Genomic DNA, 27,913 nt, shown 5'->3' with positions numbered 1-27,913 from the left:
AAAACATATGATATATACAAACAGGAACTTCGTCATCTATTGGGTATTTTGGGAACTATTTTTCTGTTAAGTCAAAAGTGACCTGCTTCTCGACAGGGTATTTGTTCCTTCTATGCATGTATTATCAGCCACGCAAATCAAGACTCAGTCACAATGTCACGATTAGAATGAATCAAAGTTTGTACGTTCAAAGATCAGACGACTGTTATGTTATCTATGAAGATATCTAATCTCGAAAAAGTATGAACTGAGAAATAATAAAAAAAATTATATCTTATTATTTAAATTTGTAAAAATATAAATTCATTCATACTGACTTGCAGACAGTTATTATGGAAAAGATCAAAAGGACAACAATACATAATAGATCACTGCAATGCAATTAGAGCGAATTGAAATCAAGGAAAAACATACTTGAAACAGAGTTAATGTGCATTTACGTCGTATATAGCCAATTTATTACATTCCGCACGTCATACTTGAGATTCGAAAAAAATTAAATGGCGCAATACAAAATAAATAGACACAAGCGAAAGCCAATAACAACAACATAATAATTTTAATTAATATCATACGTTATATGATAGATGACATACAGATAGTCTTAATCATTTATTTTTATCACCCTTTTTCCAGGAAAAGTCAGAAGCCATCAATGAAGCAACATTTTGTTGCTTATGTTGTAAGTCAGATCCAATAAGTGTCAAAATCTCTGTTGATAACATAGGATTTGTTCCGGGTCAAGCTATTCCTATAACTACTAAAGTATTAAATCTGAGTCGGAGAAAGATTTCGGTCATTAAGGCGTACTTGCACATGGTAAGTAGCTCCTTAAAAACAAAAACGTTTAGGCATTTAGAGGTTTTACGACATATGTAATATATTAACACTTACATTTGTGTAAAATATCATAATATAAACAAGTAAAAGATACCAGAAATACAGTTCGTCATGCAGTCGATAGTTTTAGTGCTAAAGCAACAAGAGGAAGAAGATACACATAAATTATTCGAAACTAAATATGACAAACGACGAAAAGACGAAAAAGCAGGCAACAGTTCTAAAATCATCACATTCGCCTCAAGCAAAGTAAACATTAAATGTCATAAAGTCAGGCAACAGTTCTAAAATCATCACATTCGCCTCAAGCAAAGTAAACATTAAATGTCATAAAGTCGGGCAACAGTTCTAAAATCATCACATTCGCCTCAAACAAAGTTAACATTAAATGTCCTTTTTGTTCAAATAACACTTCACGGGTTTATGTATTATACATCATAGACTTCCAAATGTCTAAGAGAGAAAAAAAACCCTTCTAATCAGTTATCGATGATACTAAAAGAGGGGCGAAAGATACCAGAGGGACAGTCAAACTCATAGATCAAAAATAAACTGACAACGCCATGGCTAACGATGATACAACTTGTTTCTTCCAAAGAAGATATTATTGGGTTTGTGTCGATATGGTCAGACAAATCTTAAACGTTTTAATATCTTAACAACTCAACATTTTCCAGATATAAACAATGATAAATATATTTTAAGAAATTATCGTAAGTGTAGAATAACCATCTTGTTCAAGCATGATATTGTGTATTACGTTCAATTAACCAACAAAATAATATATAATTCATGTTACAGAATGTTCGATATCATTCCCAGAAGAAGTCAAAGACACACCAGAACGTAATAGCCCATATGAAAAGAAATGTATCAAAGTCTATTGACGTTGATGTCCTTGAGGATAAGATACTGATACCGTCCATCCCACCTTCCTTTCTTAATGGCTGTAATATAATTGATATTTCCTACATTCTAGAAGTAAGTCAAATTATTTTAGTATGAGATTTAGAATAGATTAACAGAATAGAGTATAATTTGCAAAATAATGCAACAAAGTATGACAGGAAAAATAACTAAGAATAAGATTGACTTATAAAATAAGGAATACAGAAATGCAGAACCATCATCCAGACCCTCCAGTAATCCTATAATTTGTTGAAAAACTTAATAATAACTAATCAGTTGTTTTTGTGGCTTTTTTGTGTTTCTTACTATAAATAGTTGTCTGATTACAATTATTAACAGTTTGGTATCTTTTGCCTCTCTTTTATGCATCCATCAAGTTGCATATGTTATATAATGACATACAATATACGGGTTTCAGGTGCATTCAGTGGCAGTTTTGAATTAATATCATTAAATAATTGTTTACCTCATCATTTCAGGTTATAATACAACCATCAGGATTATCATTTGATATACCCGTCAGAATGGAACTTATAGTAGGAACATATCCAATGGAATCGACCATACGGTCATTAACGCAGTCCACCATTATATCATCTAGTCCTAATTCTACAAATGGAGAGAAACACACGAAGAAAAAAGAAATACAAAATGGTTTAGTTGTATCTGGAAATCCAAAAAGTGAGTAATCAGGATATAAGTTCGTATGGGTTAAACTGATTGAAGATAAATGACTAGTATAATTTAAATTAAAGGAATGAAAAAAAAAAAAAAAAACCAAATGCGAGGAAAAATCTAAACGGAAAGTTTGTAATCAAATGGCAAAATCAAAAGCACAAAGACATCAAACGAATTGATAACAACCGTCATATTCCTGACTTGGTACAGACATTTTCTGATGAAGTTAATGGTGGATTAAACCTGGTTTTATAGCTAGCTAAACCTCTCGCTTGTATAACTTATTATATTGACAACAATATGTAAAAAAAGACTTCAATGTTTTAAAGCTAAACTTTTATGCATATTGAAATCATATGTGATACTGTACCACATAACGCTGCCTTAAAAATTATATGAATAAGTCAAGAAAAATACTACTGAAGAATATGTATATAACATTCCCCGTTTTCATTCTCAATTTTACTAGTATCCTTTTGAAATTTAAACAAACCAAATATAGTAATCATGCTTATCATTATTTTCCCCAGGCTGCATGTCGTTTATGGAGAGTGTTATCGGAAAAGTGACTATTGAAGACGAGGAAGAATCAGATAATATAGAAGATAAAATTGTTTACACACCAGTTTACCCTTATCTTAGTGTTCAACAAAATACGGACTTATTCTGCGTTGATTTAACTTCACGATGATGGGATGTGACACTTAATCAGTGCATTATTGTTAAAATTATGGAAATGAAATGGTTTCTTGTTTCAAGGAAAGATGAATGAAACATCTACACAATTTGAGAAATTATAGTATTATTTGTGATCGGTATTCCATCTTTTATATTACTATACTGGAGTTGTGTCGTTCCTATTCGACTGTCAGTCACCATACGAATCATACGCCCAGTTGGAAGTGTAACAGTACCGTATTAATTTATAATCACTTTTATTTTTATTTACAGACTAACAAAGGTACTTAAGCTGATATAACATATTTGTTTATCTGTTTCGTACTTTATTTGGCATTTTTCAATTTTTAATTGAAGCGTCACTGATGAGTCTTTTGTAGACGAAACGCTCGTCTGGTGTGCACAATTTCAATCGTGTTTTATAAGTTTATTAACATTCGATCCTTTTCATTTAAATTTTCATTAAGTATTTATTTATTTGTTTGCCTATTTAAATATGATTTCACGCATACCTGCTGTTGAAAGATGCATTAAAATATACACCATACGTTTATATTGGGTCTAGAATGTTGAGCAGAATACAATTTCCTGAAGGTTTCCAAAACCCCATGAATAATTGAATTTTCAAAATGAGTCGCACAATTTTTATATGTGTTATAAGTCTATCCGTCCTAAAATGAAGCATATGAAATATATCACTGTTTTAGCTATTTATAGAGGGTACAACAGCTTTTAGTTATGAACAATTTAACACCTTTTAATCATTTTTATGACCTATATATATTTATTTAATTATATTCATCTTTTTTAAATCATTGTTATTTCATTTATTGAAGAAAAGAAGGAAGATTAAGCTTTTAATCATAATCTGAATTTTAGAAAAACACAAAAAAAAACAGAACTGAAAGTGGCGAGAAGACAAAATATCTCATATAATTTAGACTGGAAACAAGGAATGTGTCAATGAGTCAGTAATCCGACCAAAGAGCTGAAAACAGCCCAACGCTGACAAGGGGTCTTCAACCGAGCGTGAAAATACCGCACCCAGATGTGGGCTTCAATTGGCACCTTAACATTAGTTCAGCGAAAATGAAAGTTACCCTAAACTCTGAACTGTGAAACATATCATTGAACCATCATTTACAAGACTAACAAAGGCCAGAGGTTCCTCACTTTGGACAGGGGCAAACATGCGGTGTGTGATACGTGTCAGTATGGAATAAACAAAATTACAGCAACCACAAAATAAAACTCACTATAAAAGAAACCAGAATCCTATATTAGAATAGGTAAAAGAAAAACTTTAGCAAAATGACAATTTATCAATATAAATTAACAAACGACACAAACACTTACAAACAAGCTTGCTTTAGACATCAATTAAACTGATTTTCTGGAGAAAAAAATAAATGGTGGCTTAAAACTGGTTTTATATCTAGCTAAAACTCCCACTTGTATGACAGTTGTTTATAGTTCCTTTATATTGACTAAATTGGGCATTCAACCCAAACAGACATAATGAGTTAATGTGATCGTAATTGGGATCCAGCAGCAATGTTGTGTAAACATATACCACAGAAATAAAACGCAAAATACGACTGACAAAAAATTATACAGGCATAATTGAATGTGTTTTGTATATTACTGATCTAAAATTTGATTTGATTTTCTTGTTTTGAAAAAATGTGTTGTGTGTCGTTATTCAATCGTACTAGGAGGTAAGTTAGAGGGTTTGGTGGTTTCCAATTTGTTTAAACCCGCAACATTTTGTTTATGCATGTCCCAAAAGAGGGACGAAAGATACCAAAGGGACAGTCAAACTCATAAATCTAAAACAAACTGACAACGCCATGGCTAAAAATGAAAAAAACAAACAGAAAAACAATAGTACACATGACACAACATAGAAAACTAAAGAATAAACAACACGAACCCCACCAAAAACTAGGGGTGATCTCAGGTGCTCCGGAAGGGTAAGCAGATCCTGCTCCACATGTGGCACCCTTTGTGTTGCTTATGTGATTACAAATCCGGTAAATAGTCTAATTCGGTAGGTCACATTCATGAAAGGGAAGGGGATTGCAGTTACGACGTAAGGAACATATCCGATATCATTTGTGAAACGGTTATTTCATAACGGTCAACTAACTCGTGATGGCGTCCGTAAAATTTACGAAGGGATGATTTCAACTTCACCATTTGGAACTCTTGGTTTAATAGCTTCCTTGTGAGCAGTAACCCTCTATCAAGAAAATCATGATAGGAAATGCAAGCACGGGAATATCGTATCAATTGGGAGATATATACCCCGTATGCAGGTGCTGCTGGAATGTTTCTACTTAGAAATGGAAAGTTCACAATTGGAAAGCTAAAATCATCTCTTTTGTCGTAAAGTTTTGTTTTCCACCGACCCTCATTGTCAATTTCTAGATGTAAGTCAAGATATGAAGCCGACTTAACTGTATCTGTAGTATCCTTTATCTCCAACTCGATGGGATAGATGCGTTCCACATAGTCACCAAATTTTGAATTGTTTAGTGAAAGAACGTCATCTATATAGCGGAAAGTAGAGTTAAAGGATATTGCTAACTTCTTATCTTTCTTCCTAAGAAGTTCCTGCATGCAGTCAGCCTCATAATAATAAAGAAACAAGTCGGCAAGTAGAGGGGCACAGTTTGTTCCCATTGGGATGCCGACAGTCTGTTGAAAAACACGTCTTCCGAACGTTACAAATATGTTGTCAATCAAGAAATCAAGCATCTTGATAATATCGGTTTCAGAGAATTTTTTGTTTGAATCAGAGTGATTCTTTACAAAGTATGATTTATCCCTCCCTAAGACAAGATACTTGTATCTACGTTGGCCATTCTTTTTTATGAAGCAAAGTAATACCAACTCTTTCAATTTGTCTTTTAGTTTGGAATGTGGAATACTTGTGTAAAGAGTAGAAAAGTCAAATGTTTTAATACTGTTACAAGATGAAAGAGAGTTAGATTGTATGTACTCTAAAAGATCTTTGGAATTTTTAAGTATCCACATCTGATTCACGCCACCTCTAGAATAGGTAGTTTCACAATAACTTTGAAGCCCGTCTTTAATTGCTGATAAAATAGATGTTAATAATTTAGAAAGAGGTTTCGTGGAGCACTTGGAAGACCCAGCAATATACCGTTGTTTGTAAGGACACTTATGTAGTTTAGGTATCCAATACAGTGATGGAAGATCAAGTTCTTCAGTCCTTCAAAGAACAGACCTATGCTTGTCTAGGATTTCCTCTTTGGTAAGTGTCGTGAGGGTATATGTTGAGTTTCCAAGTGAATTATCTATACCTAATTCGTTTATCAAGCAATTAATGTAGTGACTTTTACAGATAAAAACGATGTTATTTGGGGCTTTGTCTGCGGGGACAACAACATATTTATCATCGAGGTCGGATAAGTGTTTAGCAACATTTGGGTCTTTAAAGATTGACGTAGCATGGGCATTGATGGACTCATTCAGTTTCTTAATTCTGATTTGTATTAACGACCTCACTGCTTTAATCCATTCGGATAGAGTGTCTACGTCTTCCTTTTCACGTTTAGCCCATTGCCTGGCATAATCCTCGACTGAGTCCATCAAAATTTTAAAGTTGTATTTCCAATTGATGGATTTAGGCTCACGATATTTCGGACCTTTCGATAACACATTTCGTAGAGAAGTGTTATTAACAATGTTAAGTTCACCGGTAATAACGTGGCTAGCAGGATTATATGTGAATTGGGAACTAGCACAAGTGCAATCAGGAGGTTTAGACTTAAAGTCGTCAATATCGAGATTCTGCAAAACGCGTTTGTAATTGAAAATTTTAGTTGCAATAGGTTTGGTATAAGTATAAGAAATTATTGGTACAGACTGGTCTTTGAAATAAGGAGGTATTAGGAGCCTGTAGTTCAGTGGTTTACGTCTGTCATATTTGTTTTTTAGCGAATTGTTTTGATAAAAAAAATAGGCTGTTAGCTATTGTTTCATAATTTTCATGCAGGGGCCTTTTATAACCGACTATACGGTATTGGATTTTTTAATTGTTACAGCAGTCGATAGGCAAATATGCAGGTTCGTCCGAGTGGGAATGTGTTTTCATACATACGGATTTAAATCATCAAGTTTGTGACAAAGTGTTTCATCACTCATTCTTTGGGTTGAACCTTTCTAGAACAAAGCTAAACTATATTTTGTATTTGACTTATGGCCGTTAGAAAGTTCTGTAATAGAAAATGTTGTCTTTTCAAAAAATGTAAGAAAGAGGCAAAAGGTAGTAGCTAAACATTAAAAACCCTACTTAAAAACGATCAGCTAAATAAAGGTAGTAGCTAAACATTAAAAACCCTACTTAAAAACGATCAGCTAATATCATGACCAAAAGAAAAACGACGAAAACTTTGAGTTCAATATCGTTTAAATTATGCAGCAATTAATCCGTCATCATTTCCTAATTAAACGACATGTTCACCAAAACAGTTAAATGTGCGATATCTTGGATGAATAGAAAAAATCAGGGCCGATAAAAAAAAATAAAAGCTTTTGATCCTTGATAATATAGATATCATCAATATACTTCGCCTCAAAGATCGAAATATTGAAATTTTAATCCAAGTTTAACATAAGCACTCTTTCAGACAACATGATAATTTAAGTCATTGTAAGCATTGTACAATCTCAGCTTAATGAAACTAAATCAGCGATATCTCTAACTTTGTAATCATCTTGTTTATTACCTTAGGACTTTCTATCTCCAGAAAGTTAAATCATTCTCACTAGAAAATATTCAGTTCTTGTGGTAAAGCAATTTTAGCGACATCATTATTTATGCAATAACTAAATGCAGTTCATCTACATTTTTAACAACCTCGAATACCATAACGGATGCCACTAACGAAACAGGAATTGCTTTTCATACAAAAGCAGTGGGTTCATTCCCAAAATCTGTTATTGGAATTGATATGTTACTCACTCTTTTAATTCTCGTTATAGTGATTTTTTATAACTTGCTCATTGTTGAAGACTGTATGACCCATAGTTGCTAACGGCTTCTTCATTTTTTCTTATTGGCAATCATACGACACTTCATTATATTTATATTAAACAATATTTCTTATATCCTTTTTTCTCACTGGAATATAATATATTCTAAACTTCACATATGTGTAAGAAAATTCTAAGATTAAAAGAATACAAAATTGACGCACATTTTGGATTTGTTTTCATATGATTTGTACTACAGTAAATACTGAGTCAAATTTACTGTCAACAACCATTGTATCACTCGCAGTTACATGAATGATATTTTTTAGACACGTTTATATGTACTGCTACAATGGCGGCGTTAGACTCAAATCCAGAATCTCCATGTTGAGAACCAGCCGCTATTATATCATTATTTCGTTCGATACGAAATTTAGCACTACTGGTATCTGTCCTGATAAAGCACGAAACAAGGTAAAATCCGTCTTTTTCACAAATGAATCTTCCACGGTTCCTTATCGGTGACAAGTCTTTGATTCCATTAGAGACCTGAATTTTGGTGAAAGGAATTTCTCCCCGGCGTGTGTATTGGTAGTATCAGGCCATGCTGAGAACAATGCTGCAAATTACACAGTCAATGATTGATAGTTAACAAATGTTAAACTAAGAATAACTCAATTATTAGTTGTCTGTCATTTGAAAAAATGACTTTTTTAACCGTTAGACCAATGTTAAGGGAGCCTTTCTTTAACATCTTATGATTATTTGTGACAGTCATTGTCCTAAATATGTTCGTAGCTCTGTGTAAGATAGTATTATACTTCTGTTTCACATGATTGCATACCAGTCAAAATTGAAACTGACTATCATGTCAACGCTTATGCTAAGTGGGTGGGTTGGAATACTCTACTGATGTAACGTCCTAGACCCTCTGTGTGCCTGAAGCGGCACCATAACCCTAGCCGATGTTAGCTTATTATTTTTTTAAGATTTTGCAGGCTGTTGATAATACATCTATTGAAGATGATTTGATTAGGACTGTTCTGTGCGCCTACCATTCTTTTTACATGTTGGAGTTTTGTTTCTATTGTTTTCTATAAATCGTGAATGTTGCTATTCTACATTCAATAGAATATTACGGATGTTTCATATTAATGAGAGATGCTTTATAAACCTTAAACATAAAAATGACAATCGCATTCAGCTGGAAAACATTCAGAGAGCAATAACTCATCAAGGGAATTAGTTATATGATTTTGCTTCTAATAGCTTGCAACGAAAAATATATTTTGTTATGAATTTGACGATCAGATTAATAACATTTTTTTTTATATATTTAATCAAATACCATTTACAACATCTTATGAAATTTTGTTTTTCCAACGATTAATATCCAATTAAGGAGATGTTGTTTGATTGCAAATGAGACAACAGTTCACTAGAGTTCAAATGGCATGGATGTAAGTAATAAGTCAGTTATTTGAAAACGACAATTTGAAGCACCTGAATGACTATTTATATTTATTCGTCCATACTACTAATTCCATGAATCATCTCGTTAGTGTAGTACATTTACAAATAATATTTACAACGATAATGCTTCATAAACGCAAGCTTTGCTGATAATAGATTAACTCTTGACACGTTTGTTAAGCTTTGCTTTTGTTTATAGTATTGTCATTATGTTTTAAGATTGTGTCTGCCTTTATTGATTACTTTCGATTTAAAACTATTTGTTCGCTTTTTAACCGTTTAATGCGTGAATAGGCATTTAACAGGCACTAGTTTACAGGAACTTTGTTTAATTGCCATATTTTTACAAACATATAGAATCCTTTATTAAGAAGCATTAACGAGTGTGATGGTCGACTTAATTTTTAGAAGCTTCATCCGAACTTAAGATAAAACTATTGGTACTTAATTCCCGTTCAGTCAATATGAATTATTGACTTGAATCATACTAACAAAAACCAAGGATCATGAAAGCAACCGATTTCAGTGCGTTTTGATTAACCTACATGTAAATTCGCAGCCAAAGGAACGACAAGTAAACCACGAATCATGCCGAGTAAAAAAAAAAAATACGGAACATAAAAAAATGTATCTTGTCGTAAGGAACTTCTGTCTTAGTTTTTTTTTTAATTTTCAGTGACATAAAATAGTGTCAATGTATAATTAGCTTATTAAAACCGAGTATAAGATAGTGGGGAATGCTACCCTACAGTACTTAAAGCCCTATAACAGTTGATTAACATTAGTAATATTAACTTTAGATACGGGTTTTTTTTATTGATTTAAAGTTTTTTTTTAAATCTAAATTCTCATTTAAAATTGCAATACCATATCCCTTTTAACTGTCTGTGTGTCAATATATACATGCGTCTTAATTCCCTTTAGAAAATAAAGATTAATTGATTGGTGTACTTGACACGCAAGCATACAACAAGATGTCAATTAAAGATATTTATTTGCTTTGTATTTCGTCGATTAAAGATAAATAACCCTTTATGATTATAGCAAAATTGGTACTGCTTTATTTGACCACTATATTTGACATTTTTTCTTCATATCTGTTCATTTTGTTCACACATTGTTGTCAATAGAATGGTATGCGACTTTCATACAAATAAAGTCTGAAGGAGTATATTGCTGTTAAAAATTCATAAATTGATTGAGAGAAAACAAATCAAGGTTATCAACTTAAATCCAGGGAAACACATCAACTATAAGAGGAACACAAAGGAAATACAGGAATACTGACGTGCAACAAAACCAAACGCCAACCAGGTTTAATTTGCCTCTTTCTACAGAAAGAAATGTATGTACAAAGTCATATATGACAGTTTATTAATTTGTAAGATGAGTTTGAGCTTTTGATTTTGATATGGGATTTTTCCGATTTGAATTTTCCTTGGTGTTTGGTATTTTTGTTATTTTACTTTATGTCTTACCTTCTTGAGAGAGTAACTGTACTTAAATTATGGAATTGGTAGTAAAAGCGTGTAGATTAAGCATCCATTGACCAGTCTTTTTCTTTATTTGCCTTAATTGACTAGGATAGTCAGTTTTCCTATCGAATGACCGTCGTTTTCTCCGGGCACTCCGGCTTTCTCCACCAATAAAAAACTGGCCGACACGAAATAGGCTTAATGCGGTGCTAAAATTTGGCGTTAAACACCAAAAATCAAATCTTTATTTTCTATGGCAATTAAACATGGTTGAAATGAATGATTGTGGCTTTTGTAACTTTTAATGGCAATTACATGTATAACTTGCATAATTAGGAAGAGCACATATTAAAAATCAATATAATATGTAGGTTTTGCAAGGTAAGTCAAACGGTATGAGGTTCGAGCATGCCACTGGCAGATGAGACTATGTTGGATTGGGACAGAGATTTTGCCTTGCCACATGCCATCTACGGACCCATGAGAGAGTAAAGGTTCTTAAATGAACCTAAAGAAAGCGTAGCACTCACCTTACACTAGGCATCGGATTTAACGTTCCCATTCTGTCGGACGTGGATGTGTATTTATTTATCCAGCACAGCCAATCGTTAGGCGGTTTCATGCCTTACGGTAAGACATCCGAAATTGTTAACGATTATAATAAAAATAATTACAGGTTTTACGATATCCACTACATATATTTGAATTATATTATATACATGGTTAACGTACTACGATAAAGCAAATCAACGGTGCCCGAAAAGAAATTATAGCGATCGCAATTAATAACTTCTCAATGACCATTCCAGGAAAAACTTGATAAAGAGAAGGAATTGGAAACAAAACTAGTAATATAATTTGAGAAACGTTCACGAAAAAAAACATCATCTGTATACATCTGAAAGAATGCATATATTGGAACACATTTTAAAACATCTATAAACATTAAGAAAACAAATGAAAAGAGTTTTCACGAAACTATAAATTCGTTAGATATCCGGAATTACCAATACCATTGTGTTATCAAAGAAACATCACTGATATTTCTGCTTTTTGTTGTTGACATTTCTGTGCAATGTTTGTTTTCTTGATTTTGTTTTACATATTTCACCAACCAAACTCAGTGTGTTATTACAGTAGATATTTCATAACTAATCTCTGTCAAGTTCCCTGAAATATTTCTTTCATTTACTCTTAAGACTGCTGAAAAAAATTAATTCATATTAACCCAACTGTAGGGACTAACTTTTAATCAATTACAACCATACATCAATTTTGCGCCCGTCCCAAGTCAGGAGCCTCTGGCCTTTGTTAGTCTTGTATGATTTTTAATTTTAGTTTCTTGTGTATAATTCGGAGTTCAGTATGATGTCCATTATCACTGTACTAGTATACATATTTTTAAGGGGCAGCTGAAGGACACCTGCGGGTACGGGAGTTTCACGCTACATTGAAGACCCATTGATGGCCTTCGGCTGTTGTCTGCTCTATGGTCGGGTTGTTGTCGCTTTGACACATTTCCCATTTCCTTTCTCAAATTTATCATTAATATGAAGCTTGGCATTTATTTCGTTTACTCATAGTCATAGTTTGTATTGGATACCTAAACTACATAAGTGTCCTTACAAACAACGGTATATTGCTGGGTCTTCCAAGTGCTCCACGAAACCTCTTTCTAAATTATTAACATCTATTTTATCAGCAATCAAAGACGGGCTTCAAAGTTATTGTGAAACTGCCTATTCTAGAGGTGGCGTGAATCAGATGTGGATACTTAAAAATTCAAAAGATCTTTTAGAGTACATACAATCTAACTCTCTTTCATCTTGTAACAGTATTAAAACATTTGACTTTTCTACCCTGTACACAAGTATTCCACATTCCAAACTAAAAGACAAATTGAAAGAGTTGATATTACTTTGCTTCATAAAAAAGAATGGCCAACGTAGATACAAGTATCTTGTCTTAGGGAGGGATAAATCCTACTTTGTAAAGAATCACTCTGATTCAAACAAAAAATTCTCTGAAACTGATATTATCAAGATGCTTGATTTCTTGATTGACAACATATTTGTTACGTTCGGAGGACGTGTTTTTCAACAGACTGTCGGCATTCCAATGGGAACAAACTGTGCCCCTCTACTCGCCGACTTGTTTCTTTATTATTATGAGGCTGACTTCATGCAGGAACTTCTTAGGAAGAAAGATAAGAAGTTAGCAATATCCTTTAACTCTACTTTCCGCTATATAGATGATGTTCTTTCACTAAACAATTCAAATTTGGTGACTATGTGGAACGCATCTATCCAATCGAACTAGAGATAAAGGATACTACAGATACAGTTAAGTCGGCTTCATATCTTGACTTACATCTAGAAATTGACAATGAGGGTCGGTTGAAAACAAAACTTTACGACAAAAGAGATGATTTCAGCTTTCCAATTGTGAACTTTCCATTTCTAAGTAGCAACATTCCAGCAGCACCTGCATACGGGGTATATATCTCCCAATTGATACGTTATTCCCGTGCTTGCATTTCCTATCATGATGTTCTTGATAGAGGTTTGCTGCTCACAAGGAAGCTATTAAACCAAGAGTTCCAAATGGTGAAGTTGAAATCATCCCTTCGTAAATTTTACGGACGCCATCACGAGTTGGTTGACCGTTATGGAATAACCGTTTCACAAATGATATCGGATATGTTCCTTACGTCGTAACTACAATCCCCTTCCCTTTCATGAATATGACCTACCTAATTAGACTATTTACCGGATTTGTAATCACTTAAGCAACACGACGGGTGCCACATGTGGAGCAGGATCTGCTTACCCTTCCGGAGCACCTGAGATCACCCCTAGTTTTTGGTGGGGTTCGTGTTGTTTATTCTTTAGTTTTCTATGTTGTGTCGTGTGTACTATTGTTTTTCTGTTTGTCTTTTTTATTTTTAGCCATGGCGTTGTCAGTTTGTTTTAGATTTATGAGTTTGACTGTCCCTTTGGTATCTTTCGTCCCTCTTTGATTACGTATTTAGACTTTTTTCGTTCCAAGTTGCAAAACTTGTGTCTTATCCTATTGTCAATGTTTTTGGACAATACAATATATTTTTAGCGACTCTTTAGTGTATTAAACGCACTTACAAACACTCTAATATTTCCTCAACATATGTACCTTTGTAATATTGTATAATATCTATGTTCTTATGTGTACCTTTATATATACTGCGGTTTATAAGAATAAGGAATATGATGATACACATGTGTAAACAAAATACACCTTCATAGTGACATTATATATTACTCTTGGAGTATTTGTGTAAGAACCAGTCTCTGCGGTGTAATTAAAGATACCACTTTACAGCATTATATGAGAACATGACATATAGTGTTATATTCAATAATAATGTAATTTTGTATGAAAACAAATACATTTTTTTAAATTTTGTCTTCATTTTATTTCGTTCTCTTCATAAACAGTATTTCCAAAATATTTTTTTTCTAAGAACTGTGTCCTAAAAATATGAAACAAACTCATCAATTGAAAACGATTGAAATGATGACTACTGGTTATCGCATGAACTGTAGATATGATTTGTTTTGTATGTCAGTAATCGATTTAAGCTTCCACTGATTAAAAGTTATTGTTTTGTTCCTGTCTATGATTTCTTCTCCTATTCTCGATATACGACAAATTTATATTTTTGTTATGGTAGCAGATATATTGATAAAGGCATACTCTACTTACTTCATTTGCTTTAATATTTTATATTAATCAATTAAATCAAAATCAATCATATTATGTACTTTTTAACCTATTTTTAATTTACTTTACATTATGTTTGAAAATAACATTGTAATTGTTCTGCTCATTTTGGGCGCCGTGATTGGCAAATAAAATATTTGTTGTTTGTTGTTGTTGTTGTATATAAACTTGCCCAATGACATAAGTCAAATTCCTTTTACAAATAGTTTTATTTACAACTTCTTTTGTCAGACTGTTGTGATAAAGCTCACAAACAAATTTATACATTTTGATGGTGTTAAGAGTCACATTTCATATTTTTGTGTTTCTCTTTTTTATGAGTTTTTCAAGACCTCCAAACTCCAGCTTATATACCTGCGACAAAATTTTATTATCGTTTTTATCTGTTTAAGAATGATCTTTTGTGGATTGAATAAGCTATTCTTTTTTATTTTCTTTCAATGTTGTCATTATGATTATGTTTCTTTTTGTCGAGCCTCTGACCTTTGTCGCAAAAGCGAGACACAGCAAACCATTCTGTCGTCAGCATCATCCACAAGTATTCACTATGTGGTTAAAGGTCTTTAAATTTTGATAACTCTCTTAAATTATCCTGGATGTCTACCAAACGTGAACAGAAGCTTGACTATAATTATGAGATAATTTTCAAGAAGTAAATTTTGTGAAAATAAAATCAAGTTTTTACGTACTTTACTTATAAATGAACTTATCACATTCCCCATTTCCATTCTCAATTCTATTATATGCCAGTTAACATTACATTCACATTGTGGTTAAAGTTTTTAAAATTTTGATAACTTTCTCAGAATATCCTGGATTTCTACCAAACTTGGACAGAAGCTTGTTTATGATAATAAGATAATATCCAGAAGTAAAGTTTGTAAAAAAAAATCCCTTTTCGTATATTCCTTATAAATGGACTTGTTTTTTTTCCCCAGTTAACATTACATACACTCTGCGGTTAAAGTTTTTTTTTAAACATTTATTAGATTTCATAAACCATCGTGGATTTTAACCAAATTTGGACAGAAGCTTCTTACAGCACTAGTCAAAAGATTTGATATTTCCCCCCATTTTTGTTGAGCCTGTGACTAACAGCTAAAGTAGGCGAGATACTGGGTTCTGCGAAACCCTTACAATTTTAAATCTGAATACATCTGTAACCTATCTCCAGCTAGGGGTGGAATTGAAATTCACATGAATACGTATTCAATGAGATCCAATTATTCACTTGCAAGTGCAAAAATCATCAACCATGAATCTCTGCTTATTTTAGTAAAATAGAACCAGATTGACTGCTAAAAGTGAATTATAATTTCACTATATAATTTTCATTCATGATTTAACAAACAAAAAAATCATATTTAATTTATTTTATATCTCGTAGCTAATGCTCTTATAACAAAAAAGGTACATTTTAGGCTGATCACTTTTTAAGAGTACTCACTGATCTTCTATAGCTAGAATTACCATAACTTTTGATCAGCTTACCATATTACAACATTGTTTTAACAGTTCGTAAATAGGTGTAAAAATTCATTTTAAAATTAGTAATTACTGGTAATAACTGGGCCATTTCAGGAATTACTTGTATTTACTAAGTACATCGGGGATTACATGTAATTCCTAAATTTTAGTAATTACATGTAATTCCTAATTTCACCTATTTACTGTAACATATACAAACATCATGCGAAGTATATTGATGATGTCCTGCCCTCATTATATCAATAAGTGCTTGCATATATCTTATCTGCATGAAGTATAGTTTTATCTTTTCCTTCAACTATATGCCATTTTGTGCATTTTAGTTACATATTTGTTTGTTTTTATAGTGATTAAGACAATGTCGACTGCCGTACACATTTTTTTGAAATTTGTATCTATTATGTTTGTTTTATTCACACATCGTTGTCAATACTATGGAATTTGACATACAAGTGAGAGGTGTGTCTATCTTTAAACTTAGGTAATATGCCATTTTCTACGTACGAAAATACCTGTACCAAGTCAGTATTATGACAGTTTTATCCATTCAGTTGATGTGTTTAAGCTTTTGAGTTTGCCATTTGAATAGGGACTTTTCTCGGAGTTCAGTATTTTTGTGATTTTTCTTTTTTCTTCATATTGACACATACAGATGACGCCAAACTAAAATGTATGTTGGACATGATGATTTCTATTTTTCAATTGTAAAATTTCAATTTCTCCTTTAATCGTATGGCGTTTATCTAAATTAATGCTTAACGCTTGTCCGTACTCTATGACCTTTAATTTCAAGGATTTGAACCTAAAGCATAAACTTTTACCAAAAATTAATGACGAGGCACGACTAAAATTGACATTGCTAACTCTGTTGGCGCATCTTGATTCGTTGTTTTTGAAGTTAATGCGATTCCATAAATGTTGCTTCATTACCTTGGTTCGAAATTTCTAAATGAATTTCAAATATTTGGACATTGGTAAAATACTGTTTCTGCAAAATTAATCTACTAATTTATACTGTTGTGTTGTATGTCTTTCTTTGAATTTTTATAACAGTTGTCATGTGTTAAGACCACGTGATGCACACCTCTACACGTTTAGTGCGTACGGTAGTTCTTATATTTTGGTATTTCCATGTTATAAAATATATACCTTTAATAGACAAGGTCTATAGGTCTTCAAACTTGTTTTGGTCATTTTCTGTAGTACAAAATGTTCTAATCATATCAAGTTGATATAAATTGTTTGCAAAAAATTTGTGCCTTTGAGTTATCAATTTGAATCGTTCTGTTCAATTTGCATAAACAATGATAAAGTGGTACAAATAGTAAACTTAGTGGAAAGATTCATACTTGCATAGTGTTCTTCTTTTACTAGTTTGAGAGGATGTAATTTAGAAATTAATAATTTTGATATAATATTAATAATTTAATGATTTCAATTTCCAGAAAATTACACTAGATCTAATCGACTCCAGTGAAATTACAATTCAAACAATGAAGTCACTAGGTTATTCAACCACAAAACCTTTGAATCTTTAATGTCGAATGGTTATAACTTATATGTTCACTTATTTTACTCAGTCTATGAAACCTTATCAAAATATGCATATAAACGAACGATATACATCATGTCAGGTTAAATCACGTTAACTTTATTTATATATTAATCATCAAGCAGTATACGGTCCCTGACTAGCGAACTAAGTCAAAGGTTGTATATGTATATGTTAAATAACATTAAAAAGAAGAATCTTACCCTTCCGGAGCACCTGATATCACCCCTAGTTTTTTGGTGGGGTTCGTGTTGTTTATTCTTTAGTTTTCTATGTTGTGTTGTGTGTGCTGTTATTTGTTTGTCTTTTTCATTTTTAGCCATGGCGTTGTCAGTTTGTTTTAGATTTATGAGTTTGACTGTCCCTTTGGTATCTTTCGTCCCTCTTTTAATAATTGTTGTTGTCGTTATCGTGCAACATAGACTCCTTTTAGACCATGATTTCAGAACAATTGAGACTCTTTCATGTATTTGTCGTCATATCAAACTTTCCCCCCAAAAAAGCTTTTCATTTCCGAAATCAATTTTATTCAAATCATACAAAGATTTAAATATTTGCATCAACTTAACTAAACTTTAGTTAAATGATCAGATATCTTATGCAGTAATGTTTAAAAAGACTTAAATATTACATCTATTTCTTAAGATAAATAAAAGTCTAACAGAGCATCATATTACTATAGAACAATTAATATAAATATTTAACCATAGATAGTTATTTCTAAACGAACAACATACTGATTTACCGAAATTTGCTGTATTCATATAAATTAATCTTTATTTCATTGGTGAATTATGCCTGAATGCAGGTACAAAAACTGGTTTTCCATACAAAGCTGTGTATTCAGTAAAGGATAGTGTGACTTGGAAGCACAAAATTATATCGTTGATCGAAGAAGCTGATCCTTACATGTCTAGCAAATGATTACTGTATTTCTTATATATAAGAAGAAACTTATATATTGTATTAGCTCCAGACTTCTTTTTTACTGTACGTGTCGTAAACATTCATTTGTTCTATCTGAGAAATTGCTTAACAGACTCACAATTATGTTATCTACTGTATGGATCATGATTTAAGAACAATTTTGAATGTTTGTTGTAGTCTAGTGTTACACAAAAAAAAGTATAAACAGTATCAGACTCCAAGGAGAATTAAAAATGGGGATGTCCGTAAATAATTTTATTAACCAAAGTTACGAGTAACAAACACCCGTCATATTCGTTACTGGTCAACAAATTTCTAATTCCATGTTAAATAGAAACATGCAAAGTATCTTTTCAAACCTGCATCAACTCCACTTTATTTCATACAGGAACTCTTAGGAAGAAAGAAAAGAAGTTAGTAATATCCTTTAACTTTACTTTCCGCTATATAGATGATGTTCTCTCACTACATAATTCGAAATTGGTGAACGCATCCATCCCATCAAACTAGGTGCATCAGTGTACTAGTTTGAGAGGAATTCCATAGTATTGACAACGATGTGTGAATAAAACAGACATAATAGATAAAAATGTTTTAAAAAATGTGTACAGCAGTCAACATTGTCTTGATCACTATAAAAACAAATCAATATGTACCAAAAATCCACAAAATGGCATATAGTTGAAGGAAAAGATAAAAATATACTTCATGCAGATAAAATATATGCAAGCACTTATTGACATACAAGACACTGGAGATAAAAGATACAAGAGATACAGCTAAGCCTGCCTCATATCTTGACTTACATTTATAAAATTGACAATTAGGGTCGGTTGAAAACAAAAAATTACAACATAAGAGATGTTTTCAGCTTCCCAATTGTGGACTTCCCATTTCTTTATAGCAACATATCAGCGGCGCCTGCATACAAAGTAATTATCTCCTAATTGATACTATATTCCCGGGCTGGTATTTCCTATCATGATTTCTTTGATAGAGAGTTGCTGCTAACAAGGAAGCTATTAAACCAAGAGTTCCAAATAGTGAAGTTGAAATCATCCCTTCGTATATTTTAAGTTGGTTGACCGTTATGGAATAACCGTTTCACAGATGATATATGATATGCTCCTTACGTCGTAACTATAATCCCCTTCATTTTTCTTGAATGTGACCTACCGAAATAAGATTATTTACCGGGTTTGTAATAACATGAGCAACACGTCGTGTGCCACATGTGGAGCAGTATCTGCTTGCCCTTTCCGGATCATCTGAGATAACCCCCACTTTTTTGCGGGGTTTTTGTTGCTTAGACTATAGTTTTCTGTGCTGTGTCTTTTGTGTTGTTGTTTGTCTGTTTGTCTGCTCCACATGTGGCACCCATCGTGTTGCTTATGTGATAACAAATCCGGTAAATAGTCCAATTCGGTAGGTCACATTCATGAAAGGGAAGGGGATTGTAGTTACAACGTAAGGAACATATCCGATATCATTTGTGAAACGGTTATTCCATAACAGTCAACCAACTCGTGATATAAAATTGAGAAAGGAAATGGGGAATGTGTCACAGCGACAAAAACCCGACCATAGACCAGACATCATAAACGCTTAAAGCCGAATATTTTGAAGCCATTGATATATAAAAACCGAAACAGTTGAAGAGTTTTATGAACGAAAAACTAACAAAATAATACCAAAATTCATCCATGTTTTACTGTAAAAAAGATTACAACATTACACCATTTCGATAGACGTACGTCAGACATTTTTTTCAAAATAAAAACATGTCTGCCATTACTGTAAAATATAGGAGTTTGCATATCAGGTACAGAAATTGTACGAGCTCCATTCAGCACTTAATGTTGGGCTATTGTGTGATTGTCATTGATCATTCTTAATTAAATATGCTTGGTGATATGAATTTCAATGAAAATAATTAAACACTAAATCAATTTCAAATAAAATGTATTTCCACAGCAAAATACAATGCATTTTATTGCAAACATATGTGAGTTTTAAGAGCCTAGAATTTGCATTGCAATAAATTTCAGAGATGTTAAAAATTGTATTTCATTTTTAGCAAATAATTATGATATGTTTGGTTGGTTTGAATAGTTTTATTTCCTTAATTTTAACTAGCAAACAATGATATTCAACCCTTGATTATTTGATAATAATAAACAGTGAATAAATTAGAAGTTTAATGGATGCTGTCATGAATCTCATACTTAAAGCATATCGGGCAAAAATCAATGCATATATGGTTACATAACGTTCATCGACAAAAATGATGGTGAAATGATACAGGGAATGTGTAAAATAAAAACAACCCGATCATAACGGTCAACCAACTCGTGATATAAAATTGAGAATGGAAATGGGGAATGTGTCAAAGCGAAATTCCCCATTTCCTTTATGACTGATTTTAGGGAATGATATGGAATTTCTGACATACCTTAAATTTTGTAGCTTATATGATTGCATTCATTAAACGATCTAGCAGTTGTTTAGTATTTAATGAAATGTTAAAAGTGTTCCAATAATTTGTTTTTCAAAATGATACATTTTATAGCTTAATATATGGTGTTGACTTAGTTGACAGTTACATATAAAGAGGAATTGTTTTCATCTTTGTCGTTTCGTCACTGTTGGATAGTTGTCTCATTTACTTCTTACCACGTCTCCTTACTTTTATATGGAATCATTAATATGACGATTTCACGAACGGTTTCTCTACGAACAGAGCATTCTATTAATTTTTTGTAATTGTTTAACTATATCAATAGTCCTTACAAAAAATGTCAAGAATCGTGGCCTCGTTACAAATATATTAAAAAAATCTTACCTCTATCCGACCATGCTCTAAGTTTCTGAACTACATTTGCATATGTCTTACTTATATTTGATTCTAGTGCTAGTACCCTGTCATTAGTTTTGAATTCATTACTAAACACGGTATTCAGAAATTTCTTTGTACTATTCCAATTCTGTTTTAGTTCTAATCGAGGGATCTGAATCTTTTTATCAAGTACTGTCGTCATGTTTGTAATCTTTGTGTGTGTCTTTGTTATTTCTTTCGATGAGTTCAGCTCCATTTGGAAAAGTATTACAATATCTTGTTTTAACTTCTTATTTTCAGAAACAATGAATTGGTGGTAACTGCTTTGTGTGTTATTCATACTTTGTAACTACTGTTCCAAAGATTTGGTATAAGCTTGTAGATTCCTCATCTGGTTCCCCAATTGAGCTCTTGCATGACGTTCCGAAATTATTAAATCCTTCAAAAAGTTAAACTGGTCAACGGCGACTACACTCTTTGTACTTTGTAGACTGGGTTCTTCCATCTAACAAAAATGAAAGACTAGCAGATGGAAAACACCAAAAAATAAATGTTATATCCAAATTCATTTTCATAAAGGACATGTTGTATTTGTTAGGTAAACATGAAAAATATCTTGTTACAACAACAAAAACGGATAAAACTACCCTGACCTTGTTTTACTAAAACATTTTAGTGTTGTTTTTGTAGAAAAGGTGTATCATTCTTTTAATATTTGTATATCAAACTTTAAAGTACATCTTATTCATTTTTGTTTCATCAGCCTATGATTGAATTGAATATGGTATATGTCAGTAACATTAATAGAACACCTTTTGGGCAAAGCATTCTATTCATAGTGAATGACAAACGAAGGTACTGCATTTTATGCAAAAAAAATGACTGAACAATTAATATGATTCAACATTTGTATTTAGAAAGGTTACTTTATCAGTAGCAATCAACATAATTAACAGCTATAATCTTAAATAGACTTTTAGCCTCTATTGGTATGCATTACCTTAATGTCATTCTATAGTCGGGAAAAATTGATGAGGGGAGGTGATAACAATCAAAATCATTTTAAAAATAATATTTACAAAGATGATGATTTAGATTGAGCATATCTAAATCGTTCAGAAATAGAACATTATCAGGATATTCTAAGCTAATATTGAAGTGTGCTTCAATGTCTTACCTGGTTAAAAATTATTTTGATAAGCGTATTTCCATTGTCTAGATCCATAGAGCGGCTTGTTGGCAAGTGGTCCTAATAATTCATCTAAGTATTTATTAGTTTATACACTGGGTGTTATCTTTTAAAGCTTTGAATATCATTTGGGCAGTGAAGCGAAAATAAATGACCGGGTACTGGTAAAATAATTAAATATAAGAAGGATGTATGCAAATGTAGTAAAGAAATATGGAGCATTAGACAGATGTATGATTTCTTTTTATAAATTGGTACCTAGATCACAAATGTAGACTTGTTTCGTTATTCCCTTCGTGGACGCCAAATGTAATAACTGACGTTTGGGTTTCATATAAAACTGAAGTTGCTTTGCTAGGTTTCAGTATATTAATTTATCTGACGAGTATCGGACTTTGAAGTTTATTAGCAAGGAAAAATTCCATTCTGTATGACACTTTTGATATAACAAGAAAAGGCTTGTATACCAGAGTTTGGAACATACTCATCGTACTTCTTGGATAGCCCCTTGCAACAGCTACTACAGAACAAAATCGATTAGTGGGTTTCGTAGGGTAAACACTTTCTAACGCACAACTTTTTACCATGCAGGAGATGCTATCACGTTAGGATTTACTTACCAAGAAATATCAATTAATGTAAAGGAAATCATAGAAACATTTCTTCACGGAAAACCAGGAAATGTCTCATCTGTACTAATACTGACTTTTTACTTAAGTATAATTCATGTCTAAATATTGTAAATATTGACTGTCGGTGTCATTCTTTCTTGTTCTAACATAACATTACATATTCAGTTCTCTATACAATTCACTTAACTGATATCCACAATAATGTAAAAATCTTCAGGTTTGATTGAATGATAATTGTAGTTCTTTTGACTGCAATTTTCTATATCATATATGGAATTTCAAATAAGATGTGCTTTGCATTTTTAAATTACACCATCAATGAAAATCTAATATTTCATGTGTGTATTAACAAAATATGGACATAAAAAGGTGAGAAAATGAGATGCAAGCAAAATAATTAATTAACCAACAATATTGAAATGAAGACTTTTGCTTGTACCATTACTTAATTTTTGGGTTTGTGGTCGATAGATTTGTTTTTTTTAACATTTTGTTTTATAGTATAACAGGTTTTGATATTTTTCTCTAATATCAATCACCATAACAATATAAACCAAAGCAATGAACAAATCAAACATAAACAACAAACAATAAACAAATTAATTTTCAACGTATGTTGTTTTTGGTGAGCTTTGCATGACAGAAATAGTATCTATTACTAGATAACGCTTGTGCTTAGTGAGTAGGGTTGGAATACTGATGCACCGCCCTGGACCCTCTATGTGCATGAAGAGGCATCATACCCTTAGCCGATGTTAGAATACTTTATAAAAAGTGTAGCTAATTATTTTTTGAAGATTGTGCAGTCCTTTGATAATACATCTATTTAAGATAATGTGACAAGAATTGTTCTGTGCGCAACACCTACCATTTTTTTCACACGTTGGAGTTTTGTTGCTATTGTTTTCTATAAATCATGAATATTGCTATCCTATATTCAATAGAATATTACGGATGTGTCATATAGATGAGAGATGTTTTTTGTTCGATTGAACCTTAAACATAAAAATGACAATCGCATTGAGCTGGAACACATTAAGCGAGCAAAACATCATCAAGGGAATTAGTCATATGATTTTTCTTCTAATAGCTTACAACGAAAAATATATTTTGTTTTGAAGTTGACGATCACATTAATAACATTTTTTTTATATATTAAATTAATTACCATTCACAACATCTTATGAAACTCTGTTTTTCCAACGATTAATATCAAACTACGGAGATATTGTTTGATTGCCAATGAGATAACAATTCACTAGAGTTCAAATGGCGTGGATGTAAGTAATAAATCAGTTATTTGAGAAACGCAATTTGAAGCACCTGAATGATTATTTATATGCATTCGTCCATACTAACAATTCAATGAATCATCTCGTTTAGTGTAATACATTGAGAAAAATATCTAAAACAATAATGCTTCATAAACGCAAGCTTTGTTGACAATAGATTAACTCTTGACACATTTTTTGTTGATAGTTTTGTCATTATATTTTAAGATTGTGTCTGCTTTCATTGATTACTTTCGATTTAAAACTATTTGCTCGATATGTATCCTTTTATCCTTAAATAAGCTTTTAACAGGCAATAGTTTACAGGAACTTTGTTTAATTGCAACATATTTATAAAAAAATATAGAATTTTTTTTATCAAAAAGCATTCGCAATTATGATGGTCGACCTAATTTTAAGAAGCTGTATCCGCACATAAGATAAAACTATGGGTACTTAATTCCCGTTTTAGTCAATATAAATTATTTACTTGAATCATTCACACAAAATCAAATGATCACGAAAGCAACCGATTTCAGGTCGTTTGGATTAGTGATCGACAGAAAAACAACGAATCATGTCCAACCCGACCAAATGAGGACAAAAAAAAACCGGTAGGAACTACTATCTTAGTTTGTTAGTTTCAGTGATATAAATTAATGTCAATGTATTACTAATCTCATTCTGGAACCGAATATTGGATATTGGGTTGGAGGTACCCTGCGGTACGTAGAGTCCAACAACAGTACGCCGTTTGTTTTCTCATTTGAATTGCTTTACATTTTTCATATCGGGGCCTTTTATTGCTGACTATGCGGTTGGAGCTTTACTCATTTGTGAAGGCCTTACGGTGGCCTATAGTTGTTAATTTATGGCTACAATGTATTTGGTATCTTGTGAAGAGTTTTCTCATTGACAATCATACCACTTCTTCTTTTAAATAACACTAGTACATGCACTTTTAATTAAGATTTGTTATTGATTTGATTTTTAAAAAAAACACACATTGAAAAAACAAAAATAAAAAAATATCTAAATCTTCATTCAAAAACTGTCAATATCACATCACTTTTAACTCTCTATGGGTTGATATGTACATGCACCATGATTTGATTCCATTTACAAACAAATAGATCAATTAAAAGGTGTACTTGAAACACAGACATACATCAAGGTATTAACAAAATATATGCGTTTACTATGTGGTTCATCAAGTTCGGATAAATAAACCTTCATGATTGAGAGAGTAATGATACCTAAATCATGGAATGGGAAGTAAAAGGGTTTAGACTGAAGAACCTATTGACCAGCCTGTTTCTTTATTTTCTATAGCTTCTTACTAAAGGCAACAGTAGTATACTGCTGTTCGTTATTCGTATATCGATTGAGAAAAAACATCCGGATTACAAACTAAAACTGAGGGTAACACATCAAATAAAAGAGGAAAACAACGACACAACAGAAACACTAATTTGCAGCACACAACGAACAATAATATAACAATGGCCATTTTTCTGACTTGATACAGGATATTTTAAGAAAAAAATGATGGGTTGAACCTGGTTTTGTGGCTAAACATTGTTTAAATGCATGACTATTGCTTTCTTAACTTTTAATGACAATCACATATATATCGTGCTTATTCATGACGAGAAAAAAATTAACAAAATGCAATATGCTACTGGCAGATGAGATAATTTTGGATTGGGAAAGAGATTTTGCCTTGTCACATGCCATGTACGAACCCCTGAGAGAGAAAGGGTTCTAGAAAGATTATATCCTGCACAGCCAATCATCAGTCGTTCTTATGCCTTACAGTAAGATGTTCGGAAGTGTTAACGATAACAATTTATATTTTTACAGGTTTTACAATATTCGCTACATCTATTTGAATTATAGTATATGCACAGTTAACGTACTTTAATAAAGCAATCAACAGTGCCCGAAACGCAATTATAGCGATCGCAGATAATTACTTATCAATGACTATTCTAAGCAAAACTTGACATAGAAAAGTAATTGAAAACAAAACCAGTCATATAATTTGAAAAACTATCACAAAAAACTCAATAATCGGAAAACAATCATATGTATATATTTTGAGAGCACGTGAACACATTATAAAACATCTAAACAGTATAATGAAACAATTGAGACGAATCTTCTCGAAACCAAAAAAAAAAATCGTAAGATTGTGCTATCAAAGAAACAGCACTTATATTTTTATATTGTGTTGTTGACATTTCTATGTTTTCCAGATTTTGTTAAGCATATTTCATCAACAAAACTCAGTGTATTATTACAGTGGATATTTTATAAGTGATTGCTGTCAAGTTCCATAAAATACTTCATTTATTTACTTTCAAGCCTGATGACATAATGAATTCATATTATCTCAACTGCAGACGCTAACTATTAATCAATTACAGTAGCTATATATCATTAAAATGAAGCGCTTTGACATTTATTTCGTTTACTCATAGTCATAGTGTGATTGCATATTTAGACTCTTAAGTGCAATAAACGTAACAAACATTTAAATGTTCAAAACGCGACAAATAAACAAACACTAGTTGCATAAAACATGTGTAAACAAAATAAACCGTTATAGTGACAGTATATCAGTTATTTTGTTTACTCTTGGTATATTTGTGTAAGAACCAGTCCCTTTTGGAGTAATCAAAGATACCACTGTGCAGCATTATCTGAGAACCTACCATATAATGTTATATTCAACAATGATGTCATTTTGATTGAAAACAAATAAATATTCATAATTTTGTCTTCATTTTATTCCGTTCTCTTAATTTTTACCCAAATATATGTTTCCTAGGAGCTGTCTCCTAAAATAGGAATTAAACTCATCTCGTTTGATAAACGATTTAAATGAGGACTTCTGATTATCGCATGAACTGTTGATATGATTTATTTTGCATGTCGGTAATCGATTTAAGCTTCAAACGATTAAAACTCATTGTTATGTTCCTTTCTATAATTTCTTTTCCTATTCTCGATATACGATAAATTTAATTTTTTGTTATGTTACCAGATATATTGAAAAGGGTATGTTATTATACACACTCCACATTTTAGATGTCGTTCTGGAAAGACACTTCACTTTTATCTATTATGTCTGTTTGTTTTGTTTACACATCGTTGTCAGTATAATGGAATTTGATGCGAGTGTCATACAAGTGAGAGG

The 27,913-nt window shown here is 32.0% G+C and overlaps 1 protein-coding gene across 1 annotated transcript in view; it reads left to right on the top strand.

Moving 5' to 3' along the window:
• The window catches only part of LOC143071026 (arrestin domain-containing protein 3-like), a 45,987-nt gene extending 42,604 nt beyond the window's left edge, over nucleotides 1-3,383 (top strand). The window contains exons 4-7 of the mRNA XM_076245114.1: nucleotides 637-819; nucleotides 1,642-1,821; nucleotides 2,229-2,430; nucleotides 3,379-3,383. Coding sequence (XP_076101229.1) covers nucleotides 637-819; nucleotides 1,642-1,821; nucleotides 2,229-2,430; nucleotides 3,379-3,383 — 570 coding nt within the window. The remainder of the gene's footprint in view (nucleotides 1-636; nucleotides 820-1,641; nucleotides 1,822-2,228; nucleotides 2,431-3,378) is intronic.
• Nucleotides 3,384-27,913: the final 24,530 nt, after the last annotated feature.

The sequence above is a fragment of the Mytilus galloprovincialis genome, chromosome 4, assembly GCF_965363235.1.
Source record: "Mytilus galloprovincialis chromosome 4, xbMytGall1.hap1.1, whole genome shotgun sequence".
NCBI classification, from domain to species: domain Eukaryota; kingdom Metazoa; phylum Mollusca; class Bivalvia; order Mytilida; family Mytilidae; genus Mytilus; species Mytilus galloprovincialis.
This window is presented reverse-complemented; position numbering and strand designations above follow the sequence as displayed.